Source organism: Semicossyphus pulcher, unplaced genomic scaffold (assembly GCF_022749685.1).
Source record: "Semicossyphus pulcher isolate SPU_LCO1_2020_fin unplaced genomic scaffold, fSemPul1.0.p SCAF_3, whole genome shotgun sequence".
NCBI classification, from domain to species: Eukaryota; Metazoa; Chordata; class Actinopteri; order Labriformes; family Labridae; genus Semicossyphus; species Semicossyphus pulcher.
In genome coordinates this window covers 3,805,323-3,830,728 of record NW_027211704.1, presented here as the reverse complement: position 1 = coordinate 3,830,728, position 25,406 = coordinate 3,805,323, and the positions used below count along the sequence as shown (strand labels likewise).

Sequence of the window (25,406 nt, the reverse complement as noted above, 5' to 3'; positions counted from 1 at the left end):
AACAGAACCTGGAGATATACTTCAATTTAATAGTAAAATTACGATGAACGAGCTGCACAGAAAGGTGCAGTGTGCATCACTATGATGACAATTACAAGCAGAGCAGTATCCAGTAAGAATGGGAGTAAAAACACAAAATGTATTAAGGGGTAGGAGATAGGGCTGCACAATATGATGATACATAAATATCGTCAAAACGATATGAAAATGTCTATCATGGGTTTTTCTATATCATCTCTCCCGTGACGTCGCAAAACCAGCGGCCGAGCTGCTTTACCCGGAGCAACCCATAGAAGGAGGCGCTGTTTATTAACATGGAGAGGGCGGACACACAATGTGCAGAGAAGGACTCAGGCTCAGCCCAAGTGAAAACGGAAAACGTATTACATAAGTATACTTATTTGTCAAGTATCTAATTCACACAGGATTATCCAAAAATAGGCTTTACCATGTTATTTCATATAGATTAATTATTTGTTAAATTACCAGAAAACTATGTCGTTATCGAGGTATAAAAAATCCTGCATCGTGATTTAGGATTTTGGCCATATCGCCCAGCCCTAACGGGAGATAAAGTAACAAAAGCTACAGCTATGCTAGCAGCGGTGTGAGCACTGCTGTGCTTTCAGCTGAATGCTAATGTCAGAATGCTAACATGCTCACAGTTTTAATGTTATTATGTTTAGCTCGTACAATGTTGACCAACTTAGATTTGTGGGTTAGCATGCTAATAATTGCTGATTGCAAACAGCTTTAAAAGTCTAAGTGCAACAGCGATATGTGAAACGTCAGCAGTTTTGCAGCGTACGCCAACGTACTGACCTGAGTATACTTTGAGGGATTACTGCAGAAACTTGAAATCATCATGAATGTCTGCACAAAATTTCACCTCAACCTAAAGTTCTTGAGAACTTTCACTCAAAACAACAACTGTAAACCGCTGAAACAAAAGTCAGCGAGTCACCAGAGTCAGGAACAGTTTTTTTCCGGGTCAAATAAGAAAGTTTAAAAAGAGTTTATAGTTTGGGCACCACGTCCCAATTTCAAGCCAATGTATTAAAGAGTTAATGAGGATAAAAGTGGTGGAAAGTGGTAGAGCCAAGCTATTAGCATGACTTAAAATAGCACAAGTAGAAGTAAACAGCACTGGATTAAGTTTCAGTTTGAGAAAGAAAGAAAGAAAGAAAACTGTAGTAAAATGTGCCAAAAGTTGGATCAGCTTTCCTTTGAAAAAGTTTGCAGTAACTAAACCAGGTTTTTACCCGAGTAGATCCATTAGCACATGGAGGCTTTTCTGAAGATGAACTACAATAACCACATGAATTATCAGCCCCTTAGTGACTTGCAGAGAGGCAGGCACTAGGACCTGCAGCACTGTGCAGTCAGACAGCGTCTGCAGCCTCTGGGACGCTTCTCACTTACTTTCTGAACAGTTTTCAAACAAGTGCAACGCTCAGAAAGGACTGTTTGGGATAATTTACTACAAATTTGTTTTTCTCCTCCCTGGCATCTTGCGGATTTGGACCAAAACTGGAATATTTATCAGTGATCCTCGGGAGTCTTACGTCAGTGGAGAGAAGAGAGAGCTTGTGCAGAGGTAGAGGACTTTTTAACTTAACCAACCCTGCATGAATCTGACTTACATTAACGTTCTAACTGTAGGCTACACTATACAATGCAAAGGAAAAAGGTAGTTGAACATGGTTTGCATTGCATTTAACCAATTTACAGATAAAGGGGAATGCTTTTTTCTCATTGAATAGTTCCAACTGTGCAGCTTAAAGCCCCTGTGAGAAAGAAAGTGTCCTGTGTCTTCACATGCAGCACGTGAACACTGCTACACTTTCTCTATGAAAGTTACCTGCTGATGATTTTAAGATAATTAGAGGTTTGGGGTTGAAGATCAGCCACAACAGATAACTGATCATCTCCTCCATCCCCTCACAAACTGTTGAAGCTTGGCCTCGGGGCTCATCAGGTTACAATAGCACCCATCAGACCTGCGCTCGTCTCCCTGGGCTAGCTTATATTCTCAAAGCATTCCTGCACACTTTTTTTTTTGTATTTGTATTGCACGTTGGGTTGGCAACAAGGAGCTAGCTGCAGGGCAGTTCTCTCAAATTATGTGTGCCACAGAGTTAAAACAAATTATTGCATTCTTCACATAATGGCAGGTGATTATGTTCGAGAAGACTGACTGTACTTTTGATAAAAAAAAAAAGGTAAATGCTATTTAGGAAGAGGAATTCAAACACACTTTTACATATAAATATATATGATTTATTTGGGACACATTTGGTTGTGTGAAAAGTTCTATCATTTTATAATTCTTATAGAAGTTTGCTGTGATGGAATGCTAATTATTTTAGGTATATAGAGAGTGTGAAGACAGAAAGTGTGTCTGCATTTGAGCTACATAGTAAATATAGGCACATAGCACTCATTTACCAACTGAACCACATGGCTGTTATCACCTTGCATGAAAAATACTGCACAATCAACAGGGAGGCTTCTCTGCACTCAAACAAAAGAGGCAGTAGTCGGTTTACAACGACAAAGAGAGTGATGAAATCAGCGGGGGGTGGGCTGAATGTATGAAGTCCTGGATGCTTAATTAAAAGGTACCTTTGTAAAGGAAAGGGATACTCAAACGCATATCTGACTGCATCTCTTCTTGTATTGTTAAAAGTTGTAAATTTCTATCTTCTTCAGGGACATTTTTTCTCTCTGCAACGAGGCCCAGAGTTTTTCAACCAGTGTTGTGAGTCATCTTTGAAGCAGAGGCCACTTTGTCTGTGGCTGATGCTCACTGCTGCCTTCAAAAAGGAAACTTGAGCACACAGTTTGGCAGTTGCGGTTCAACTTGCACTTCTGGCAGCTGAAAAAAGTGGACCCTACGTGACCCCTTATTGGTAAATTATTCCGCGTTTCTGAATTTAAAAAAAAGGAAAAAGAACAATGCATCCGACAGAGCTCGCTACACGACACAAGCTGCTTTGTGAAAACTAAACATTCTGAGCTCTTAACTTCCAAACTGGTGAGTTGCACAACAATGTGTCACTCGTAAGGACTCTATTTGTAAACACAGCAAGCGAAAACACGTTTAATCAAATAAAAACACAATTTTTAGAAGCTAGATGAGAAAGGGGCCCGATGAGAAACATGATATCCCGAGCACTATGCCAGGCATGCTAAGCATGTGAATTTTGAAACAGATTTTTTTCTTTTATCAGCTGTACACTTTACTACACGTTTGATTTATGCACCGTGGCTCCCCCTGAGCCACATGTGTCTACATGCATCACACTCTGTTTCCACTATGATCTGTTGAATACTTCAACATTCAGTAATTCAGTTTGTCTGAACCTTCTAAGCTAAGGTGCTCATTAAGGTGGTGTGTGTTCTTAGAAGGTGTTTTTCCCACAGCTCGACCTCAGCTGACACGTCTTCCCGAAACTTCAATTGTGTGAAACACTGAGCCGTAAACTGTCGAGTGGTTTCATGGCGTCCCAAATTAGGCCTACAACGTTATTATCGGTTAATAGGACTCCCTTAAACGCAGTATTTTACCTACGGGCAGCACATTGCGTCCGGCGTCACACAGAGTGGTGTGCCTGATGTGCATTCTTGCTTTGGGTTGTCTTGGCAGTTTTTTTGATAAGCTTGCAAAAGTGTAACTTTAAAGGCAGTTTAGATTTAATAACATAATCTTTGCCTTAATCCCAAAGATTAAACCTACAAGAGACCTTAAGCCACATTGTTACCTCTAACAGAGATGCATGCACGGCTGCAACCAGGACTGTGTGTGTGTGTGTGTGTGTGTGTGTGTGTGTGTGTGTGTGTGTGTGTGTGTGCCCCAAACCACAATCTTATCCTAAACCTAACCAAGTACTTTTGGGGCCTTCACCTGACCAAACTGTTACTGGATCTGTGAAACGGTCTGCTGAGTTTTCGTGAGGTTTAGGCACCAAAAGTTCTGGGTTATGTTTTGGGAAAGATTATGGTTTGGGCTGCGTTCAACGTTGTATTTTGGTTTCACAACATTTCATTGTAACATTTCACAGAGCTCTGCAAAGTGTGCACTGCAATGTCCGGCAGACCCATGCAGAGGTGAAATACTGTACCTGAAAATACTTAATCTCTTTATTTATGTTTAAACAAGACAGTTATTTGTTAGCCTTAAAAATGTGGAAAAAAAGAAAAAGAAAAATGTATATCACAAGAAGGGGTGGGACAACATATCACCGTCACAACCGTTACAATTATCGTATCGAAGCAGATCTCCCTGCAAATTTGAGTCACCGCATTATTGTTTATCTCAGTTTGTGTCAAATTATGCGAAACTGACACCCAGTTGCACTTTTGTATTCTTCCGGTAATCAGATAACGTGATGTATCATTATGACGGTGTCTTGCAATATGTAAATGATCACAGAATCTTTTATCGTTATCGTATCGTGAGTAACTCTGCGATTCCCACCCCTAGTCACTAGTTCCCAGTAACCGGGTTCAAGCGCTCAAATTTCTTGTCGGTCAACATAACAGAGATTTACTATAGATTGATATAAATAGAGAAACAATATTTCATTAAACTACAGAGTGTTTGAGAGAAAATTAATCTACAGAAAAGTATTTTTACAAGTAAATACCAATCGAAATAAAGACGAATTAACTCTTGACTCTTTCAGCATATCTTCCTCCTCTTGATCCAGTTATAAAAGAAACCATAAATAATGAACAATACGTGACTCAACAATAGTTTTGTGCTTGGCCAAATACTGCAGCCCTCATGAAAATGTGCACTGCATTATACTGCATTTATTAGCATATTTTTTACGTCTTTGTTGCACGTTTCCAGACTTCTGAATTTGGGATCTAATAGAAATGTTTAAATACATTAAAATGCAGGAAATTGTCCAAGGAAAAAATGCGTGTATGGCTGCCAGTTTCAAGTCCAACCCCAAACTGACACATCGACGTGGCTTCATTCTTAGAGGTTCACATTTTTGTGAAGAAACTGTTTTGTATTCATGTTAAACTCCATCTTAAGTCAATGAGGTGGAAGAATTCTCTTCTGTCTGTGACTTCTGGCATGCAGAGCAACAACGTACATCAGTGGAGCTTTCCTACAAACCAGCATTCCTCTTGCTGAACAATCTGTTCCACAGGTGGATGAACAGGCAGGACCCGGACTGTTAGACAGGTTACAGATGCTGTACGGTCCATCTGAGTAGAACCAGGGTGTAAAGGCTTCTGCATGCCTACATCCCTCATTGACACTTTCCTCTGAACTAGCTGAGCAGAAGAAAGGTGTCCATTGTAAAGAGAGGCGACGTGATAAGCGTACAGATGCATTCTGGGAGCCTGTCATAACAAGTTTTGTTAATCTCACACATTTCTTTCCATTCTGATAGACATCTGATGAGTTTTACGTTGCTGGAGATGCAGTGAGGTCCAGTCATATCATGCAAGATAGAAAAGTTTACCAACTATCAAAACACAAAGAAAGGTTCTTGAGTTTTATCAAGCAAAAAAAATGAATCGTCGTCAGTGTCCGCCAACACCAATCCTTGATTTTTACATATTAACAGTGTTATATCTTGTTTTTTTTATGCACATCTTGCGCCTGCTGTTTTAGCTCTCTTCTCACACTGCCTGGGGACTCTGCACCTGCTCAACAGTTTAACAATCAAAGCTTTTTAACATAATTTTAATGCCAGATGCGCGTCAATGAAAAGTTTGGGAAGAGCTGGAGGATAGAGACAACTCAATAAATTAAAACATGAGCAAAATTTCTTTCTTTCTTTTCATTGTGGAGGGAAAGCATTCTTTTGGGTCGGATTCTGTTTAGTTTAAATTAACTGGAAATCTAGATTTGTGCTGTCCAATATGGCAAACATAATAGCCTCTTTGCACTGTCAAAGTTGAGCCTTCGGTGTTGAGACCCTTTGAGAGTTCCTTTATTTCTCATGAGCTTTGTATAAAATTCTAGTTTTCACTGGAATTTCTAGGAGTGTTTAACAGAGAAAATGTGCATCTAAACTATGATTGATGATTGGGCTCGGCTGACAAGAAATCACGGCAGGAGGAAGACATTTTAAACACATAAGGCTGCTATCTCATTTGTTGTATTAAAAATGTCTCAGTGAGCAACGATGACAAAGGCACACTTTCCATTTCCTGACAGTTTTATGGTGAGCATCACGTTCTGGCTGCGTTCACACTCGAGCCCAACCGATGAGGGATGTTTGACAGCAACACTGATACAGAAACACCACTCAGCGATGTCGTGGCCAATACAGGGAAGTTTTGAGCTGAAATGAAACCAGACCTTTGATATGTGTTTGCACCCATATGGCCATGCAAAAGTACTCAGAAGGCTGTTTTAACTTTATTAAATAAATTGTAACAATATTATACAGAGGAGCACTTTTACTTTTTCACAATATATGTTCTGTGAAAAAGTTTTCACATATTGATACCTATAAGCAGATACAGACATATCAATACAAGGCCCATATCTGGCAATAATATCGTCTTGCAAACATATCAGTCGAGCTCCATTTCAATCACTGTAGACTTTGGAAAAACTGCAGGTATAATTACTATTTTAATGTACTCAATATACTTAATGTACAGTACAACCTTAACCTTGTGGTGGTTTAGATCATAAAACTAAAACTAAAAATAATTTGTCGATTGAAACACCGGCTGGCACCCCTAATAACTGTGTCAAACCGCTACAAGATGAACACTGATACTTTCCCCTTTTGCTACAGTCCCAAAAAAAGGAGGACTGTAATTGCCGACTCTTAGAGAGGCTTGTGTTAATCCTCCCGTCACTGGCATCAAGCATGATTAGACACCCTTCATATATAATTGCATCAGCATCTATCCTTCCACGCAGACATGTCCCATCATCTCTTGCAGCCTCAGGCACAGTTCAAGGAACATGGTACCCACTTACGAAACATGGAAAGAAAAACATGCTGTAGATGGGACACGTCCGTGTCAAAGCCCACTGCTGCACGACTGCAGACAGTGTCAGACAGGCCATTAATATAAATGGTAAGAATTCAAAAGTTAGAAGAGTAGACAGCACATTTAAAAGAAAGAAAAGTGAATCTGTGGGGATAAGAAGCAGAGACACAACAAGCCTGTGCCTGTGATTGAGCTGTATTTCCTCCTTCCACTGAAGTGCAAGCAGGAGTACCTCATCATCTCCAGAGTGTGCGTTACAATAAGGCCACACACAATGTGTGAACTGTGACTCACTCTCCTCGTCCAGCACGCCAACTACAACCTGACCCTGTCAACCCGTCCATCCCTTTGTAATTTATGTTTCTACAGACACAGGAGACTCTACATGAACACGGTTATGAGAGGGAAAACTTGCGGTTAGATTTTATATCAGAAAATAAAAACACCTTATTATACGGGGTTTCAACCCAGGCTGATTACTGGTTTACTGTAGTGGATGCTACCTTGCACAAAATCCAAATTTGGCCTCTTTTTCAAGCTTTTAATTAGCCTGAGTCGTCACACTTTCAGGGTATAAACTAATTGTTTAAAAGAACACTCCTTTTTGATTTGAGGCTCTTGAAATAAATAAGAAACCATCTAGACGACCGCTGCGAGTGACGGGATACAAACAGCCAGATTTTCTTAAAAACACAACAGCACCACGTATGCATTTTTTCACATACACAACGGCGCTTCTGTGGCCCTCCATATAACAGCAGGGGCGAATTTATTTGGAGAAGGTGTAACCATAATGAGGGAAATTTCAATGACCAAAACACTGGCTGCTGTAAAGAAAAAAAAAAAAGCCGCAAAAGGCGTCCGAGGGTATGTGAGATGCTGTTTGATTGGTCGTAAAAGTGAAGATATAATCACACGCTCAGTGGACCAAATCTTTTAAATAATCTATTTGGAAAGAGTTCGCCACAATGTGTCACAGCAAAGATGGAAAGGCAAAAAAGAAAACAGCCTGTTTTCCACAAGGTGACAACAATAGTGAAAGTTTAGACCGTTCACACTTCCAGGTGCTGCACAAAGAATTCGATTTTAAGAGGATATCCGAACTAGAATTACCACCTCAAGCTTGTATACCTCCACTAACCATTGATCATACGGACAATCATACATCTACGCATGTATTTCCAACCAAATAATATTGGACTGGGGATATATATTAAAAATATTCAGAGAAATACATTGGTCCAAAAACAATCCATCAGCAGAAGTAATAAATTAAATAATAGATGTCATAACTCAGTTGGTACAACACCACAGAACCTCTCTCTCACCCTCTTTTCATCTCCACGTTTCTCTGCAAATAGTGTGATTGTCAGTTGTCTGTTCTTGCAAAGGTAGAGCATACAGGTATGTGGGGGATTGAGCAAGTTGCGATCATCCACTAATCAATTAAAAATCGCGTAGTTCTCCAGGCCTGACATGAAAATAAACCAGTTCTGTTAATTTCACATCAGGCATTTCTAAGATGTTGCATTTACGAGTATGTGATGAACGTGACACATCGAACTCGAGCTTTGACCAAAAATCTAATCAGTTCAACGAAGAGTCCAAGGGGACCAGATTTAAAGACATGGCCTCTGTGATGTCACACATTGGTTTATGGACTACTATGTGAAAGCCTTGGGTTTCGGTTTATGGAAGTGTAATGTTGCGTCGGCGAAGGCTCGCAGTATGGGGATAAACTTGATGGCCACTGGAGGACACTTACATTTAATATTTGGCGGCCAGAGAGGACTTTTTGTGGTGAGGGGACATCTGGCCCGAAAACGATCCTTGGTTGAAGCCATTAGACTGTGTAAGAAATTGACGTAGCCACCCATTGGTTTGTGGACTATCATTGTTTTTTGGAACCAGAAATAACCATATTTAGATGACAGCTCGGATACCCACTGCAACATCCTGGTAGCCTTGCCTGAAAGCCTACTCTAATCACCTTATAATCTATTTTAAAGGGGGCCGTTATTTTAAAAATGAGCTTAATGCTGTGATGTGGAAGACTTGAAAATAGCGATTGAGACATTAAGAAGTCGAAGTGAAATGAAAAATGTAATTTTAATCCTTTTCGATCACATTCCCGGTAATATTGTGCATCTATTTGACAATATAGGCCAAAAAAAATACAGAAAATCAATTTCTTCGTATTCTTATATCAAAATCCGAAAATCCAATTCTTCTTCCGGTAAAAATAAATTTCACGCGTACTTACGTAAGTTAGCACCAAACAATTTCAACCAATCAACCTGCAACATTTAGCCGCAGAGCACCAAGAACGCTCGGTCAGTTAGCTAGCTACTGCGCTGTGGAGAACGTCTGTCTACGCCCACTTCTCAACGATCAAATCAAATCCCTCTAATGATATGTCCCGCCTGCACGTCCTGTTTCACTCGGAGATACGTCACGATACGGAAGCTAGATACTCTCGAAATGCCGTTTCAGCTCGACTTTAAGGTAGTTCTGCATTGGCCTCACTTTTGAAATAAAGAGGCTATGTCCACTTCGTACATTCAGTCTATGAGAGGGATGGATTGACGGATGGACCGCTGTGTTGCTGGCACAGATGCAGTTATTTGGTACTTTTACCGCAAATGTTAACTATCTTCTAGAAAACCTCCCTGTGAGCATCTCTGGCCTCTCTGCATCCTGGTTTTCATAAGTTGAAAATAAAAGCAGCATTTAGGACATCAGGAGGCACGAAAGAAGAGTCACCACAAACACAACAAACCACAATTCAATATCAAAACACAGGAACTGCAGGATTTTTCTAACACCAAAGAACTATTGTGGATCATGTTTTGGACTAACTATGCAATCTGACACCGTTTGCTGTTAAGAACTGGCGCCCCTCACTTACACCAATGAACATAAGTGCAAAGGAAAATAGTGGACTAAAATGGCTTGAACGTTTTTCCAGCAGAATTTGTCGAAATGTCACAGATGCGTCTGGCACTTATCTTTAAAGCATTTCTGCATGATTTTTAATATGATAGTAAAAGAGTTGATACAGGCCAAGTGTGGACAGTGGAGGATGTCAAAGTCTGGCCAAATCATTTCCTTCAGAGAAATGAAAGCAGCTACTCTGTCCAAGCGCTGAAAGCCATATCTGATCTGGAATCTGTCGCTGTAATGTCCTCCAATTATTGACCTGGCCGTGCTCCTTAAAAACAAACATCATTATCATCAGGAGAGTTTGATACAGCTTCGGTTCACAGAGGCAGTTTTTAAGTTCTCCTCTCAGCTGGGCCAAAGATAATTCACAAGTTGACTTGACTGATTATATAGAGTTCATCTCAGGAGACGGATTTCTGCCAAGGTTTGATCACAAGCTAAACTTCCGCTGCGTTTTTGAGCGTGTGCCACCGGATGATGAAAACAGAGATCATGACACACACTGACCCCCTCGAGTCCGTGTCGTAGGAGTGTATTTAAGTATTTCGTAGTACCCGAGCGGGGCCTGTTTCTCTGTTGTGTTTGGTTACAGTCTGTATGGAGACTCGGGTCAGCTGTGTTTCCTCAGCGCACTGAGACCAAACACAGCCATCAGTGAGTAATGAAACTGTCCTTGTTAAATCTGCAGTTCACCATCCTCGTGTGGTTGTTTCTGTCGTACTCGCAACATAAAGAAAGTTGTTGAATGCTTTGTGGCGCATTCTTTCTCGAGCTGTTTTTACTTATCTTACAGTTCAATAGATTGTGTAGCGTGTGTGTGCAGATGCGTGCATAATCTGAGCGGTCAACAGGATGTGTGTTCTGAGTCCTCTTATGGGAAATGCTCAGCTTGTAAACACTAAATCTCAAAGCTGCATTATGATTTTTACAGATTGTGTATCCTGTTGCAGGAAACAAACAATATGCTGCAATTGTGTTGTGATAAAAGTATATTTTCTCATTGAGATCTGAAGTTTCGATCTACTGCGCCACTAAAAGACTTCAAATTAAAAGTCTAGCCTTCAGTCTTTCCGACAGACTGGCCGTCCCTGATCTGCTCTTTGGTTTGACTCAGCTTGGACCCAATGTGCGCCAGGCAGACTTTCACACATCTGCCTTGAATCACAACCTCTTGCCAGCGGAGGCCCCGTTTCCCAACCAAAGGTCATATTTTGTTGGAAACCGTTTCCCACATAGTTGACTGATAACAGTCAAACAGAAAATTGTCTCAACTAGATGCAACAGGACAGCGTTCAGGAAAAAAATGGGAAATTATGGGCCATTATCCTTCTTAACGTGTTTCCTTTGACTACTTGCCAAAAGACAAAATAAGACATTTCACCTCCATGCGACTCGTAGACAAGCTGAGGCAGGTAGTGGCAGAGGCTCAAATCCTTAGAGGTGTTGCATGTGAGGCCTTGAACATTGCAATAATCGTATATGAAGCGAACCCTACCACGTGTGAGCCGACAGCACATGTAAGAAATATGCCTGAAAAACTGGCCTTTAAAATGTTCCACTCTCCATCCTATAAATGTGTTCTGACAGGAGAAAATAAACACAAAATCAAAGCTCTCTCCAGGACGGTATAAAGCTCCGGTGTTGAGGTGATACAGCCAATAAAATAAGGTGATTAATCCACCGAAAAGGATAACTAACTGACATTTATTGACCACATCCTGGCCCAAAGCTGCAGTCTCTCAGTGATGTCAGTGATGTCTCCGTTTTTGTAGATAAAATTTACAAATTTTCACAATTCCTCAAATACAACAGCCTGGCCGATGGCCCTATACATAAACACATAACACGTTGGGTACCCCTTAGTTTTTGGGGTCCGTTTTGCATGTGTTGTGCATCAGTTTGTCACGCTGAAGTTTGCAGTAACGTAGTAACGACGCAGCGTCACGTTAGAATTTCAAAATAAAGCTCAATTTTTTTACAAAATGAAATTTACAAAATGAATGTTTGAAACCATTTCAAAACCACATCATTCAACCAAAATGTTTTGGTTATGTTGGGAAACAAAGATCATGGTTTGGGTTAAAATAAAGTACTATTACATTATGTAAGTCAACTAATGACAAGTTAACACTGACATCAGTTTCACATGGGGATCAAAGCCCGGGCTCTGTTTCAGGACTTTTCTACTCTTCATTACTTCGTCACCTGACTTTAACAGCACATCAAAGTAAGCTAGGGACAGCATACAGATTTGACCATATAGGGACATCTACATTGTCATATCCTGAAGCGAAATCTGATAAAATGGCACTTTCCACTGAATTATATTGACGCAGTAAACCAATGCGTCAGTGACGGTCATTCCTCTACACAGTTTGTCTTCCTCACGATTTCCTCCCATTGTGTCTTACTGTCTTTAGCTCACTGCCAGCTCTCACCTGCTGCTGTTGCTGCTGTGCTGCGTGTTGATTTGTGGGTGTGCACGGATCTTTGTCAAACAGACTCAAATTGGAACAAAGAGAGCTGCCTGATGCAAGATCTGAGTTCTGAGAGACCAGCAATTCTCCAATGGGATTATGAATGAGAGCTGAACTGTTATTCACCTTGTTTTGCTGGACTTCAGTCAGGAAGTATTTCTGTAATCAGGAACAGTTGTCAGTGGTTTTAAACCCTTCCTCTTTGTAATATTGCATATAATAGCTGCGTTTTTCCCCCCTGTGCCTTTCAGTGTTTTTGTTCAACAGTTTAACAGTTCTCCTTCCTGTCTACTCTTCTAGTTACTGTCTACAAAATAGCCTCAGGAAGGGATATAATCAACAGTTGCTGTAGCAACAAAATCTTGCCCTTTTTACCTTTGACTGAAAACACTAAGCGATGTTTATGCACCGTCATCCCTGCATCTTTCCACTGGCCTGTGTGCATCTATATGAAATCAGCACAGCAGAGCGGTCTGCATGGTTAATTAATGATTCCTATCCATCAATAGAGATGTGAGCAGCTCAGGAGAAAGGACGTAGACTGACTACTGTAACAACCGCAGAGGCTTTAAAGACTTCCTACAGTGGCAAGCAGCACGATAGTGACAGTCTAGTCACAAAGGAGCAAAAAGGATTTACAACATTGTTTCATTGACGGTGCAATTTTTTAAAATGTTTGCAATAAAGCTACCACCATCACGCATTACTTCAGATAATGTACGGCCATTCTGCATAGTTAGCTTAATTTTAGCAGCACCACAGTGAGAGCTGAGCCATTATTTGTGTGTACAGTTTGTGTGAAGATCATTGGAAGGCACTTTTTAAAAGAAGGAAATATGTGGGAGAAAGAAAGAAAGAAAGTTTAAAAATATATATAGTTTCCTGACATTTTACTGTGGCTGTCATGCAGCAACTTCCAAGTTGGAGGGCTTAAATTCAGCACAAAGCTAAGCTTCAGTTTTGCACCACTGAACACAGAATGAGCCACATGTCATTCAAAGCCCATTGGTGGCTTCCAGATAAAGTCACCTGCACCGCCCTTCCTCTCTGAATGAGAGCCAGCGCTGTAGGTGGATCAGGTTACTAAAGAGGCCTGTGTGACTTTTACCATATGAATGAAGCCACTGCCATGTTTTTCAGAGGGAGGTAGATTGTTCGTGGTCTGCAGACTGGATGTGTGCCACCACAGGCTGCTTGTCAGTCATCCCAGACGGGGCTCATTAAACTGACTCCATTAGAGCTAATGAGTTGTAGGTCAGTGGTTGTGGGTGGCCTCTCCTTTCAGGACTAATAGACCACATAACTGAACCGTGCTGATTCAGTTAACTCACAGCGACAAGGGAACTGTTTTGTCTGCCTTCACTGCATACCTGCACTTACAAGAGCCTAAAGAACTACAGGTCAAACAACTTTGATTAAAATACACTGTAGGTTTAAAGCTGATACCTTGCATCCTGGCACAACTAAGAGTGGGGGAATGACAATAACAATCTCCTCCACCTGAGGAACGTGGACTCTACATGTGGACGCTTAAGTGAAACTGAGAAGCTACATGAGCAACATGCGACTTTGCATGTGAGCAATGCAGCAGTAACATTCACTAGGAGAGCAGTAAAGGCTTCAACTAGAGCACAAAATTGCCAATTATTTTTTCTATTAATCTCTTTATCATTGGGTCAACAATATCAAAAAGATGTCCACTAGAATATCTCAAAAAGAGAAGAAGATGTATTCATACTGCTTGTCTTACCAAACGCACATTCCAAAAGCAAAAGATATCGAGTTTATTTTCATAGGACACAGAAATTACCCGTTTGAGATGCTGGAAAAAGGAAATGTCTGGCATTAGCTTGTGAAAAGGAAATTGCTGAATAATTTTCTGTCAAACTATTTCACTGTTTGACAAACAGATTAATTGTTCCAGCTCTACTGCAAAGTGTATGAGTGGTAGTGTTACAGTTATCATGAATGAGTGTAGCAGTAAGACAGAAATTATCTGCACAAGTTTTGCACCTGGATTTAGCTGATATAAATAGACACTATAGTGTGTAAAAAAAGAGTAAAGAGTAGATAATTGATTTCTAAATTCTGATGTCATCACTTTAAAGTAGCTAAAAGCACAGAGCAGCAATAAGGATAATCTTCACCATAAAGTATTAGATAAGGGAGCAGACAGGAGCTACTAAGTGGACACGATAGAAGAACTCATGGAGCGCAGACTATCAAATGATTTTAGCAAGCGTTTTCTTCATGTGGGCAGACACAGTCTTTCTACTGCACTATGTACAACATACAATGCACTTGTTTGAGTTTGTCATGTCATGAAAGGAATGTACTGTGACAATCATTGCTCCGCTCCATGCCAATAAGGGTTTGCAGCTTCAGGACTGGTATCGTGCATGTTTGCTAAGTGGTATGGCTTATATGAAAAATATGTAATGTCACCGTTTACACCTGTGCAATACTGCTAATGGTTAAAATGTTTGCAGTGAAATGGCACCTGATAGAGGCTATAGCTGCAAAATAAGACACAAGCTATGCAGCAAATAATAATAACATAAAGAATATAAGGAGACATAATTAATCTAAAGTAAAGCTAAATAGTAGATGTGTTGAGACAAACAAGCTAAAAACAGCAAGATGCTGCAAAAACAATTCAGCACAACAGTTACTCAAACTGCCTTTTCTTCCCGTATGCTCTTAGACACAAATAACTACTTTAGAAACATTCGAAAAGGATTAATGTGGCTGTGATTATTACATCTCAGTTGTTAATCAATTCTTGGGTACATAAATAAACAGCATACAGCATTAAAATAACAAGAAATATATTCAATCTTTAACCGAAAGCTACAAATGTAGCTTAAGTACAATGCAGAGCAGTTGTTAGCAACCAGTAAACGCTTTTAAAACAGCAATGCAAGAGCCTCGGGACACCCACATAGCTTGTTTATTTCCAACCACAGGAACACCAACAGAACACAGCCAAAGCCAAAACAGCAAGTCACCAGAAGACTGTTAGCATAAGCAGCAATAACTTACTTAGCTTGATGAAGAGAAGCAGTTATCCTTGTCGTTTCAGCGTTGACTAAACTTTAAAAGGCCAAGCCAGGACGTCCAAAAGAAGCGACGGCTGAAGACAACAGTTGATGCAACCAACGGCTTAAATGGAATCCATCCCAGAATATGTTGGCTGTTGGCAGGTGAACGAGCTTGTGGCATGTTATATTAGTAGCTGTCAATTATTAGTTCGTGATTTAGTAAAACAGTGAACAGGGCAGTAGCAGTTTAAACAAGCCGCCAAACTGGAAAAGGGAGCGTTCAAGATTAAGCTAGTTTTGAACTGTACAGAGCGGCTAAATAACTACAAATGTGAACATTTAACACCATAATACTCTCAGCACATTATGCATTATGTTTATGGGCCGTCATTTTTTCCTATTTAAACGTATATTCTGAGAAATGATTTCCTCCCTGTTGAGTCAGTTAGTAGTTAGTAGTTAGTAGCGAAGCAATTGGTGGAAACTTTCATACCCATGAGGCTCAGCTGCCGTTACTATGGAGATGGAGGCGGAAATGAGAGCTATTCTACAGCACTTTAGCATGATTTTTATTCTTTCGTTTTCGCATGCGTTAATTTTTGGTGCAAAACAATAAACATAGTAATAGAAAATGGAAAAAGAGCAAAAGTCAAGAATTATAGAAGAGAATAGATTTTGCAATATATTTCTGTTCTGAAATTAAGAAAGTTGCAGAAACAAAGAGGATACATATTGAACAAGTACTGTGCAAATGTTCTCATTATAGTGTGTAGAAAAGTGCAAAATGCAAATATAATAATCACACAAAAGGGGGGATTTATGTTATTAATGTTTATTCAATGTAAAAGCAGCACAAGGAAGTATAAAAATCATGCACAGATAGGGCAAGTAACCCTAAAACTAGAATGGTATGTACACTGTGTGCAAACTATTTAAAGCATAAAAAATGTATATAATAAATAGCTCAATTTTAGATTACAGATTACATTACGTTAAAATAAAAAATGGAAGTGTGTAATACAATACATGTCTTGTGTGTACAGATAGCAGTGTTAGCAGCATGAACAGTTGTTACGCTTGTAGCAGCAAGTAAATAAACAACACTTTTTGGTGCTGCTGCATTTTTGAGCATGACCCTGTAACAGCCTGCGTTGTCTTAATCAAGGCTTTCACAATGTTGTGGAAATGTTCCTCCAGGATATTGTTCTTGCTTATTCCTGCAGTGTTGTAGTTGGCACGTTTTGCTGCAAATATCCTGTTCACCATCATCCCAGAAGTGTTTTATTGGGTTATGTGTTGGAACTCGGAACATTAAGTAAATAGGCTATACACAGAAAGGCCTTTATGATGTGCCAAGAAGAAGCACATCCTTCACTGTTGCACCATCCAGATCCCTTATCGGACATTTTTCCACCCCTCAGTCATCAGGTGGTCGTGTGCTGCTGCAGCCCATCTGCTTCCAGGCTGGATGAGTAGTGCGATGTGAGATGCCCCAGTGCACACTAATGTTGTACAGCGGTGTTATGTGCATATTTGTAGCCCACCTAGTAGCTTGAATGAATGTTGCTATTCTCCTCTCACCGCGGGAAGAGACTGCTGACTGCAGGTCTCTTAACCACTGAGTAGATGTTACAGCTGTGTATTGAGGGCCAAAATCAGATCTTGGAAATACCGTAGCCATTTTTTTTATACTAATGTGGTTTTCATTATATGTAAATACTGATGTAGGTGTTTAGCAGCTTCAAAATAAAAGCACATAAAGTTAAAGGCATACATTTTCCTATCTTGTCATATTCAGTTAACTTCTGTTCTGCTCTTACGCAAATACGAGCAATCGTGACATATTATACATGACATGATTGCTGCATTTAAATGCAGATCATCTATGATATATTGTCTGCTATTTTATGGTAAAAGTTTTGCACAAAATCTCAGCTACGCTCTGTCACTTTCATACACCCTGTCCACACTAATATGTTGTGGGACTTGTTAGATGCTGTGCAGGAGTGTGCAAATGATTACACAAGTTCAATATTCTGTTCTCTCTCTTTAAATGTTTAACAAAATCACTGAAACTGAAATCACACATTGGCTAAGAACTCACATATTTTCTCGCTTTAGTTGTATTTTTTTATTAAACTCTTAGCAACACTTTGCTCCACACAAACACACACAGACATTTAAAGGCCTGGCTCGTCCCTAAACGTCCACGAGTGTGTTGGTGTAATAATTAAACAGGAAGAATAAATGTGAGAAGAAAGTGTTGAGTTCTTTGCCCATATGTGAATTCAATAAATGTTCTCTGAGTGGAGCCTGTTCAAGGCCCACTTACGCGCTTCACTCAGCTTTCAGCCACTTCACAGGGTGCATGGAGTTTGCTCGGTTGTTCTGTAGATGCATCTGTTGATATGCGTGCCGAACAGCTGGCGGTTATGATTTCATCAATCACACTTTTAAGACAGATGACCTTAAATGCCTCGTATGTTTCATGTCAACAAATCAATCTCCATGACCTCAGAGACAACAGATTTTCAACATTAAGAATGACTGAGGCGTGTATATATACAAAAAGCTAGCACGTACATGTACTGTATAAATGACGGCTTATTTTGGTGAGTTATATGATGCCAGTGATGATGAATAAACCTGGAATACACAGCAGGATCACGCCTCTTGTTGGTTCAGGTTTATTTTTCAGTCTCTGTGTTAGTTGAGGTGAAAGTTAGTGACGCACTTAAATGTGTCTGAGAGAACAAAGACACGCCGTGAAACTGTTTGTTAAACAGCCCGTCCTGCAATTAAAGTGATCTAAGGTTAAAATCCCATGACAGCCAGAGACCACCGTTGTTGCGGTGCCGTAAAACTGGAGCACTTCCTGGGCCAGTGTAGAATCTTTACAGGAGTACACAGGTGTCGATTGGATTTACAGCCCTTTTACTTCTATTTATATGTATCTTACATTCCTTTTATTTTGCAAGCGGGGCCATGACCCACTCACTTTCTCAACCTCATCAGCCGGGCTGGAAAGTGACTACTTGCAAAGATATCTTAAAGAGCCTGTTCACCGATTTCCAACCTCAGTCCTATCATGCCATTATGGTGGAAAAAATATGCAAATTCGCTCTCTGCCTTTGGAGGACGCTAACCGCTTCTCCAATGGGCCCTGGAAAACCTCCGCCAGATGACGCGCTTTACGCCAGGGAGCTCGCTAAACTACACTTCCTCAATCTCGGACGCCCGTCCCAGATTCTAAATCAACAGGTTTGAAATGTAGACTGCAGACTTACCGGTATGTTCTGACCATATTTCAGATTCTGAACCGCGCCTGCAGCCAAACGGTAGTATTTCACTCCAGCGTCTCTCGCTGGGCCGTTCTTTTCAGAGTGAGGGGCGCAATGCATGCTGGGTGTTGTGGGAATGTAGAATGGGCGAAACAACGAGCAGTTTGTAAAACTTTCTCCACAGCTATGGTGCCAATTTAAAATGTTGCAGCTTTGACTGACAGCGGCCTTTTCCAGGGGCCAACTGCTCCTTTAAACTTTTAATAAAAATATATGAATATGATCAAACTTTCTGGGATCGTTTCTTGGCGTTTGGAGACTTTGTGTCTATTTGTGGCTCGCACAAAGTGAGGTGAACCATAACACTTTGTCTTCTGACACTAAACTCAAGCACACTTGAGAACAGCGACAGAAAAATGGGACATAATGACAAAACAGAACCTCGGCTTCTGCTTTACTGTGATGGATTATCTTGTCTAGATGGCGACTGTGTTTCATCACTGCACAAAGAAGAATCATGGTACGCCGGATGCGGAAAATTGATACCCTGATGTAAAAAAATGTATGTGGTGTCGACACATTTCTAACTCCCTGTGTGTTTGAAGCTTCATACACAAAATTCCAAAACAATCTGGTTGCTGCTTTTTTCCCTAAATAATCATTAAACTGTAAATGCTTTGCTATATTTCTGTCTTTGAAGATACAGGAGTGTTTAAGTCTCAACAAACCTGTCAGAACTCACATGCTGACAGAGTTTACAGCATCAATATAAACTAAACTACATGTTTCCCCTTTAGATAACCTACATTATGCAGGTCTGCTGCTTTATGTCGGTATGTTCAGTATGCGAGCATCTGGGAATAACACATTAACTCTGTCTTCCAGTATCGGCCTCACGAAGAATGTGTTTACAGTGGGTTTACGAGACACTTTCTCTGCTTGTGTCTCAGCAGGATACAGAGCGGAGGCAGAGGAGGGCAGAGGGTGCGCTTGATGGGGGCCACAGCCGGGCCTGATGGCAGGAGACCAGACCGCAGAGAGATCTGATCACGTCCTCTAGAAGGAGCCGAGGTGCTACAGTTCACGAGGAGACACTGAAAAGGTATTTAGATGGATCGGTGTCCAAAAGAGTTCATGTACAAAAAGTTACAACAAGATCAACCAGTTAAATGCGCCTCGTTTTACATAATTCTTCTGGGTTTAAAAAAATTGGACGTCTTTAAAGAGATCGGTTTTAGTTGCAAAATTTAAAAAAATGCTATATTGTAGAAATTACTGTAGAAATTCAAATAGCTCATTCTTAAAGAAATGTATAGTTTACAGAGTCATGTGGTTTTTTGCAAAAACTTTTTTAAAAGCTATTTCTTTTTGAGAATCCAGAACATCTCCAGGGCCGCGATCAGCATGCAAAACACAAATAACATCTAAAATATTTATGGTATATTTCATCACTATAAATAATTCTATATTTGAAAGAAAATAATCCAACCAGAGCAGGGAGGAAATTCTACTGCCAGTAACTGAGTTGCATCAGAGAATTCATAATAAAGAGAATTTAAGATGAAGGAGAATAAGACTGAGCTTCATTCTCTCATTGTTTGCTCCCCCGACACATGCAATAAAAAGGAAAAAAAAGTCTCACATGTTCAGATCAAAAACAAATAATCAATTAAAACTACCCGATTCAGTATGACATTTATTGCTTTGGCATTGGTCAACTTAACCAGGGATATTTTGAATCACTCAACACATGTTTCTGTTCTGTGGCCATCTTGGATCACAGACCTTACTGAAGGTTCTTAAGTTTAAAAGTATTTTAAAGTTGAAAAAAATGAGCGTTGGTTCTAAAGCTCGAGAGTAGGTGTACAGGCCAGTTCAGATCAATAACTCGCAACGAGACTGGACGCAACTGCCAAAAGAATCCCTGACATCTGATCGTTAACGTTCTAAAAAATGGGCCGTTCACATCAAAGCAACGCAACACACACAGACACAGCTGACCGTCTCCATAGCAACAACGCACTGACATACCCCACTACTTCTGCGTTATATTAGGTCCAGGTTACATGAATTATCTAGCTGGATTTCTGCTATCGTTATAAAAAGAAGTGGATGACAGTGACAGTGACATGCTCACAATGTTAGCTGTAACACTGATTAATAAACGTTGAAGACAGAGAGTTTGGAAAGAGAGGCTCTGGAGCCGTCTTTGGCTGCTGCAGCGCGAGACAGGGTTCCTACGCCAAATTAATTTATTGATATGAACTGGGCTTAAAAGCCGTTTCTGCATGTAGCTTTTAGGTAAGAAGGCTTTAAGGGCTGAATTGATAGCCCATATACAAAGCCTACAGTCCTCGATGCGGCTGCCCTGAGTTTGACTCCAACCCTCGGCCCTTTGCAGTGTGATGTCAAACTTTATTTATATAGCACATTTCATACACAGGGCAACACAATGTGCTTCCAGGGCAGGGCGTTCCATCGTCTTGGGGGTTAAATACTGAAAGCAGCCTCCCTTGCTTTGGAGTTTGAACGTGGGATGGTCAAAAGACCACCGCTTAAGAGTTCTAGATGGATTGTAGCTGATCTGTTATATGCTGAGGAGCAAAGCCTTTTAAAGCTTTGCACACAAGTAGGAGAATTTTAAAATCAATTCTGGTTTTGACGGGGAGCCAGTGGAGGGATCTGAAAACAGGTGTGATGTGTTCAAACTTCTTAGTTTTCAGATGTGTGCAGTCGCATTTTGAATGAGTGTCATTCCCCATTCTCTCGTCTCCTGTTCCCAGGATAAAAAAAAAGGTTTAAAAGGCCAAGGCCTTTAAGTGGTTATAAATACAGGCAATGATCTTTACACTCAAAACAGCTCCTTTTTCTGTATCACACTAATCAACAGACAAATATATCTGCACATCTTTTAAACACACATATAGCTTTAACTAAAGCTGTGTCCCATGATTATGATCCATCATTTGTTGTGTATCTCAAAACTAAAAGCCTTTACTTCCTGTTGTAAAAACTGGGGAGGTGCTGCGCTCATTTCATCATCCGATTTTCCCTGCTTCCTGTTTTGAAGCAACCTTCCCGTATGTCCTGAGGCCAGAAAAACTGGCACAAATTGTAAAAAAAAAAAAGTCTGTTTATAGCAATTAATATAATCACTCTAAAATTGATACTGTAATGATTTTTTTATTTCACATCCAACTGTTGCGGCACACACAGGAAGTGAGCGAGAGGGCGGAGCGGAGTGAGGAGAGATGCTAACTGAGTTGGACAGACCTCACAAGCTTTTATTGGTGTAAAATTACCTCATATTATATGTTCTCTTGTACAGGCTATGATTTCACTGTTGATTTGTTGTGCCAACAGTTCTGATCCACGAGCGTTCAGCCTGCCACCTGAGGCCATCGCATCGTATAATAAAGCTACCTGACGGAGCCTGCTAGCAGAGAATCACAGGTGTTAACACGCCTCTGACTCCTGCTGTTAGATACAGACGGCAGCCTGTCAGTTTGTGCCAGCCGGTACAGACAGATGTTGTGTTGTGGTGTGTGGTGTCACAATGTGATGAAAGGAGAACAGTGTCAGAGTGATGGGATGTCACAACACTCTCTTACACAGTATCACACCTTTATACACAGATGAATAACAAGATCTGCTCGTGTATTTGATGTTCTTTATTGTTCCCAGAGACGTGTACTATTTTTTCCCTTCTTACCAAGAGATGAATCATGGATTCCCTCTTCATGCCTGCGAATGCAGTTTAAGGATCATATTAAGCTGTGTGCTTAGTGGAGCTCAGCGTAAATCTTTGGAATCAAGAAGCAGACATCCCCGATAGCAGATTGGTATTCAGGCTTTGAGGTTCAAATTACTCATCCATAAAATCATGGAAATGACAGATTCTTATTGGCTAACACTGCATACAGAACATATTAGAGTATTCAAATATAAAACCTGATTTAAAACAATAGCCTTATGGACTTTATGCTCTGTTATATCCCCTGTGAAGAGAGAGGGAAGACAACTAAGGGTGACTGACTTAAAGGAGCAGTTCGCCCCTGGAAAAAGCCGCTGTCAGTCAAAGCTGGTGTTCTCTATAATCGATAGAAGCAATGATATTTGAATTTATAGCTGTGGAGAAAGTTGTACAAACAGCTCGTGGTTTCGCCCATTCTACATTCCTACAGCACCCAGCATGCATTGCGCCGCTCCCTCTGAAAGGAACGGCCCAGCGAGAGAAGCTGGAGTGAAATACTACGTTTATCTGCAGGCAACACCTCAGAGCGGTACAGAATCTGAAATCCGACGAGAACATACCGGTGGATCGTCTAATAAAAACTTCAGGTCTGCAGTCTACATTTCAAACCTGATGATTATGAATGAGACATGACATTGGAGGCGGGCGTCCGAGATAGAGGAAGTGTAGTTTAGCGAGCTCCCTGGCCTCCGCCAGATGACGCGTTTTATGCAGTCTGGCGGTGGTATTCCAGGGCCCATTGGAGAAGCAGATAGCGTCCTCCACAGGCACAGAGCAAAACTGCATTTTCTTACTACCATAATGGCATTAGCTCCCCATAACAGCATGATAGGACTAAGGTTGAAAATCAGCGAACTGGCCCTTTTTTACAGACCATCTTGCACAGATGCTATACAGAGCTCACTGTCCTCTCTGTGGATGTTATCAGGCTGCTCATTTCACCATAAACCTTTAAACTACACATGTAACAGTCAACTTCTTCCTGTTTACATGATTTAATATGAATTTGGGGACTTTGTCGCCCTCTGTTGAGCCTCTCAGGCAGTGCTTCAGCTCCCTATCCTTCCTCTTTCTTTATGATTACCAGGCTGTAACTCGTCTATGCTCTAACCTTAAACGTAGAGTCTATAGTCCAACTTTTAAAAACCTCTCACCATTTATATCTTAAAACTGTCTAATCTGTGGATCTAGTAGGAAATCCCTGTAAATCTCCTGTAAATACTACAGCCATATCTGACACCTAAATGTCTGTATGTACACGCAACACTGCCACTGATGAGCAAATTAAGGGTGTTTTTCCACTCATTAGATGAGCTGCTGCAGGCATGGGCTTATCAGGTTAATCTCGCTGATCAACATGTTTTACCTTGAAACTGTAAAGGAAAAATGGGAGTCTCCTCCGAATGGATTAAAGCTGCTAAAACTTTATTGGAAAGAAATTAAATGAAATGTGTGCCTCACACGTGTTTGGAGGTTTCATCCAAAATTATTCAGATACAATTTTCCTTGAATCTGCTGCTCTACACCTGGCCTGAATATACGGCAGTCTGTGCATACTTATGTGCCTGAACCTTGCCACTACATCAGGAACTTATAACAAACAGGGATCCTAATTTTGTCTGAGTCTTGGTTAGTTGGAGAAGTCGTGGAAATTCGGAGACAATAATCCTTAAAAGCAAGGTGTGAGAAAAACAAACGCCAGATGTTTTAGGCTTATTCTTCTCTTGTTGACCCCCTCAGGTTGTGTGCCCATGAGGTCGTCCATGCTGGTCCTGCTCCTCCTCTTCAGTGCCCGGGCTGTGGCCGCCATCGGAGGAGACTCTTGTGCTGCCGCGACGGCCCAGCAGCAGGATCCAGGCAAAGACCCCAACTCTGTCCCCACAGTGGACCCCAAACTCTTCACCAAGCGCCGCTACCTCTCCCCCCGGGTGCTTTTTAGCGCTCAGCCTCCTGATGCTGATCCTGACAGGTCACAGGGTCACAGCAGGAGGGCCCGCAGGCGAGCAGGGCAGCCTCAGCACCGGGGGGTTTACTCTGTGTGCGAGAGCATCAGCGTGTGGGTGGGCAACAAGACCAAAGCCACGGACATCTCAGGCAACGAGGTGACAGTGCTGCCCGACGTGAACATCAACAATGTTAACAAGAAGCAGTATTTCTTTGAGACGACGTGTCACAGCGCGCGCTCCGGCAGCTCCGGCTGTTTAGGGATCGACGCCCGACACTGGAACTCCTACTGCACCAACTCGCACACTTTTGTCCGAGCGCTGACTTCCTTTAAGAACCTGGTGGCCTGGAGGCTCATACGCATCAACGTGGCCTGTGTGTGTGTGCTGAGCCGCAAGTCGTGGCGGCAGTGAAGACTTAACAAGCACACACAGGGTCACACACTCAGTACACACACAGACATACTCATCATCACTCCTCTGCACAAAGTAAATTATTGGTTTATGTCAAAGTATCAGGACTGCATGTATGAACAGCAGGCCTGGGTCAAATAGTATCTGCAGCATGCAGCTGTTTAAGTAACAAACATGAAGGGCTTGTTGCTGCGTCACTTAGCATCTGTTTGTTAGCAGCAGTTTATCACAGGTTCAGCTTACAGGAAGTTTCACATGATTGCCTTGTCGACATGAGCGCAGAGTCTGTAATTATCTGTCAATCCTCCTAATAATTACACTTCAAAGGGGAAATCCACCACTTTTACACTTGTTTACAAGCCTTAGGGAGGGCTACTGCATACGGCCTCTGTTGATGCTAGCAGCATGAGGCTAAATTAGCCGCTACTAGCATATGTGTTAAATAGCTGTGTAAAGCCTGGCTTCGGAATGAGCTGCACAAAAACTGATAAACTGCCTCACATGATGTCAGTGAAGTCAGAGGCAGTTTGATTTGAAGACAAAATAACGTGTGGAGTTTGAAAGAAGTCAGG

General features: G+C 41.1%; 1 protein-coding gene across 1 annotated transcript; it reads left to right on the top strand.

Moving 5' to 3' along the window:
• Nucleotides 1–24,228: 24,228 nt before the first annotated feature.
• Nucleotides 24,229–24,834, top strand: ngfb (nerve growth factor b (beta polypeptide)). Its single transcript, XM_069679030.1, has one exon. It carries the CDS (start codon nt 24,229–24,231, stop codon nt 24,832–24,834), a length of 606 nt encoding a protein of 201 aa, XP_069535131.1.
• Nucleotides 24,835–25,406: the final 572 nt, after the last annotated feature.

Bases quoted from the DNA above. Each gene is read 5' to 3' on its own strand.
- ngfb (XM_069679030.1), top strand. From the start codon at position 24,229: ATGAGGTCGTCCATGCTGGTCCTGCTCCTCCTCTTCAGTGCCCGGGCT.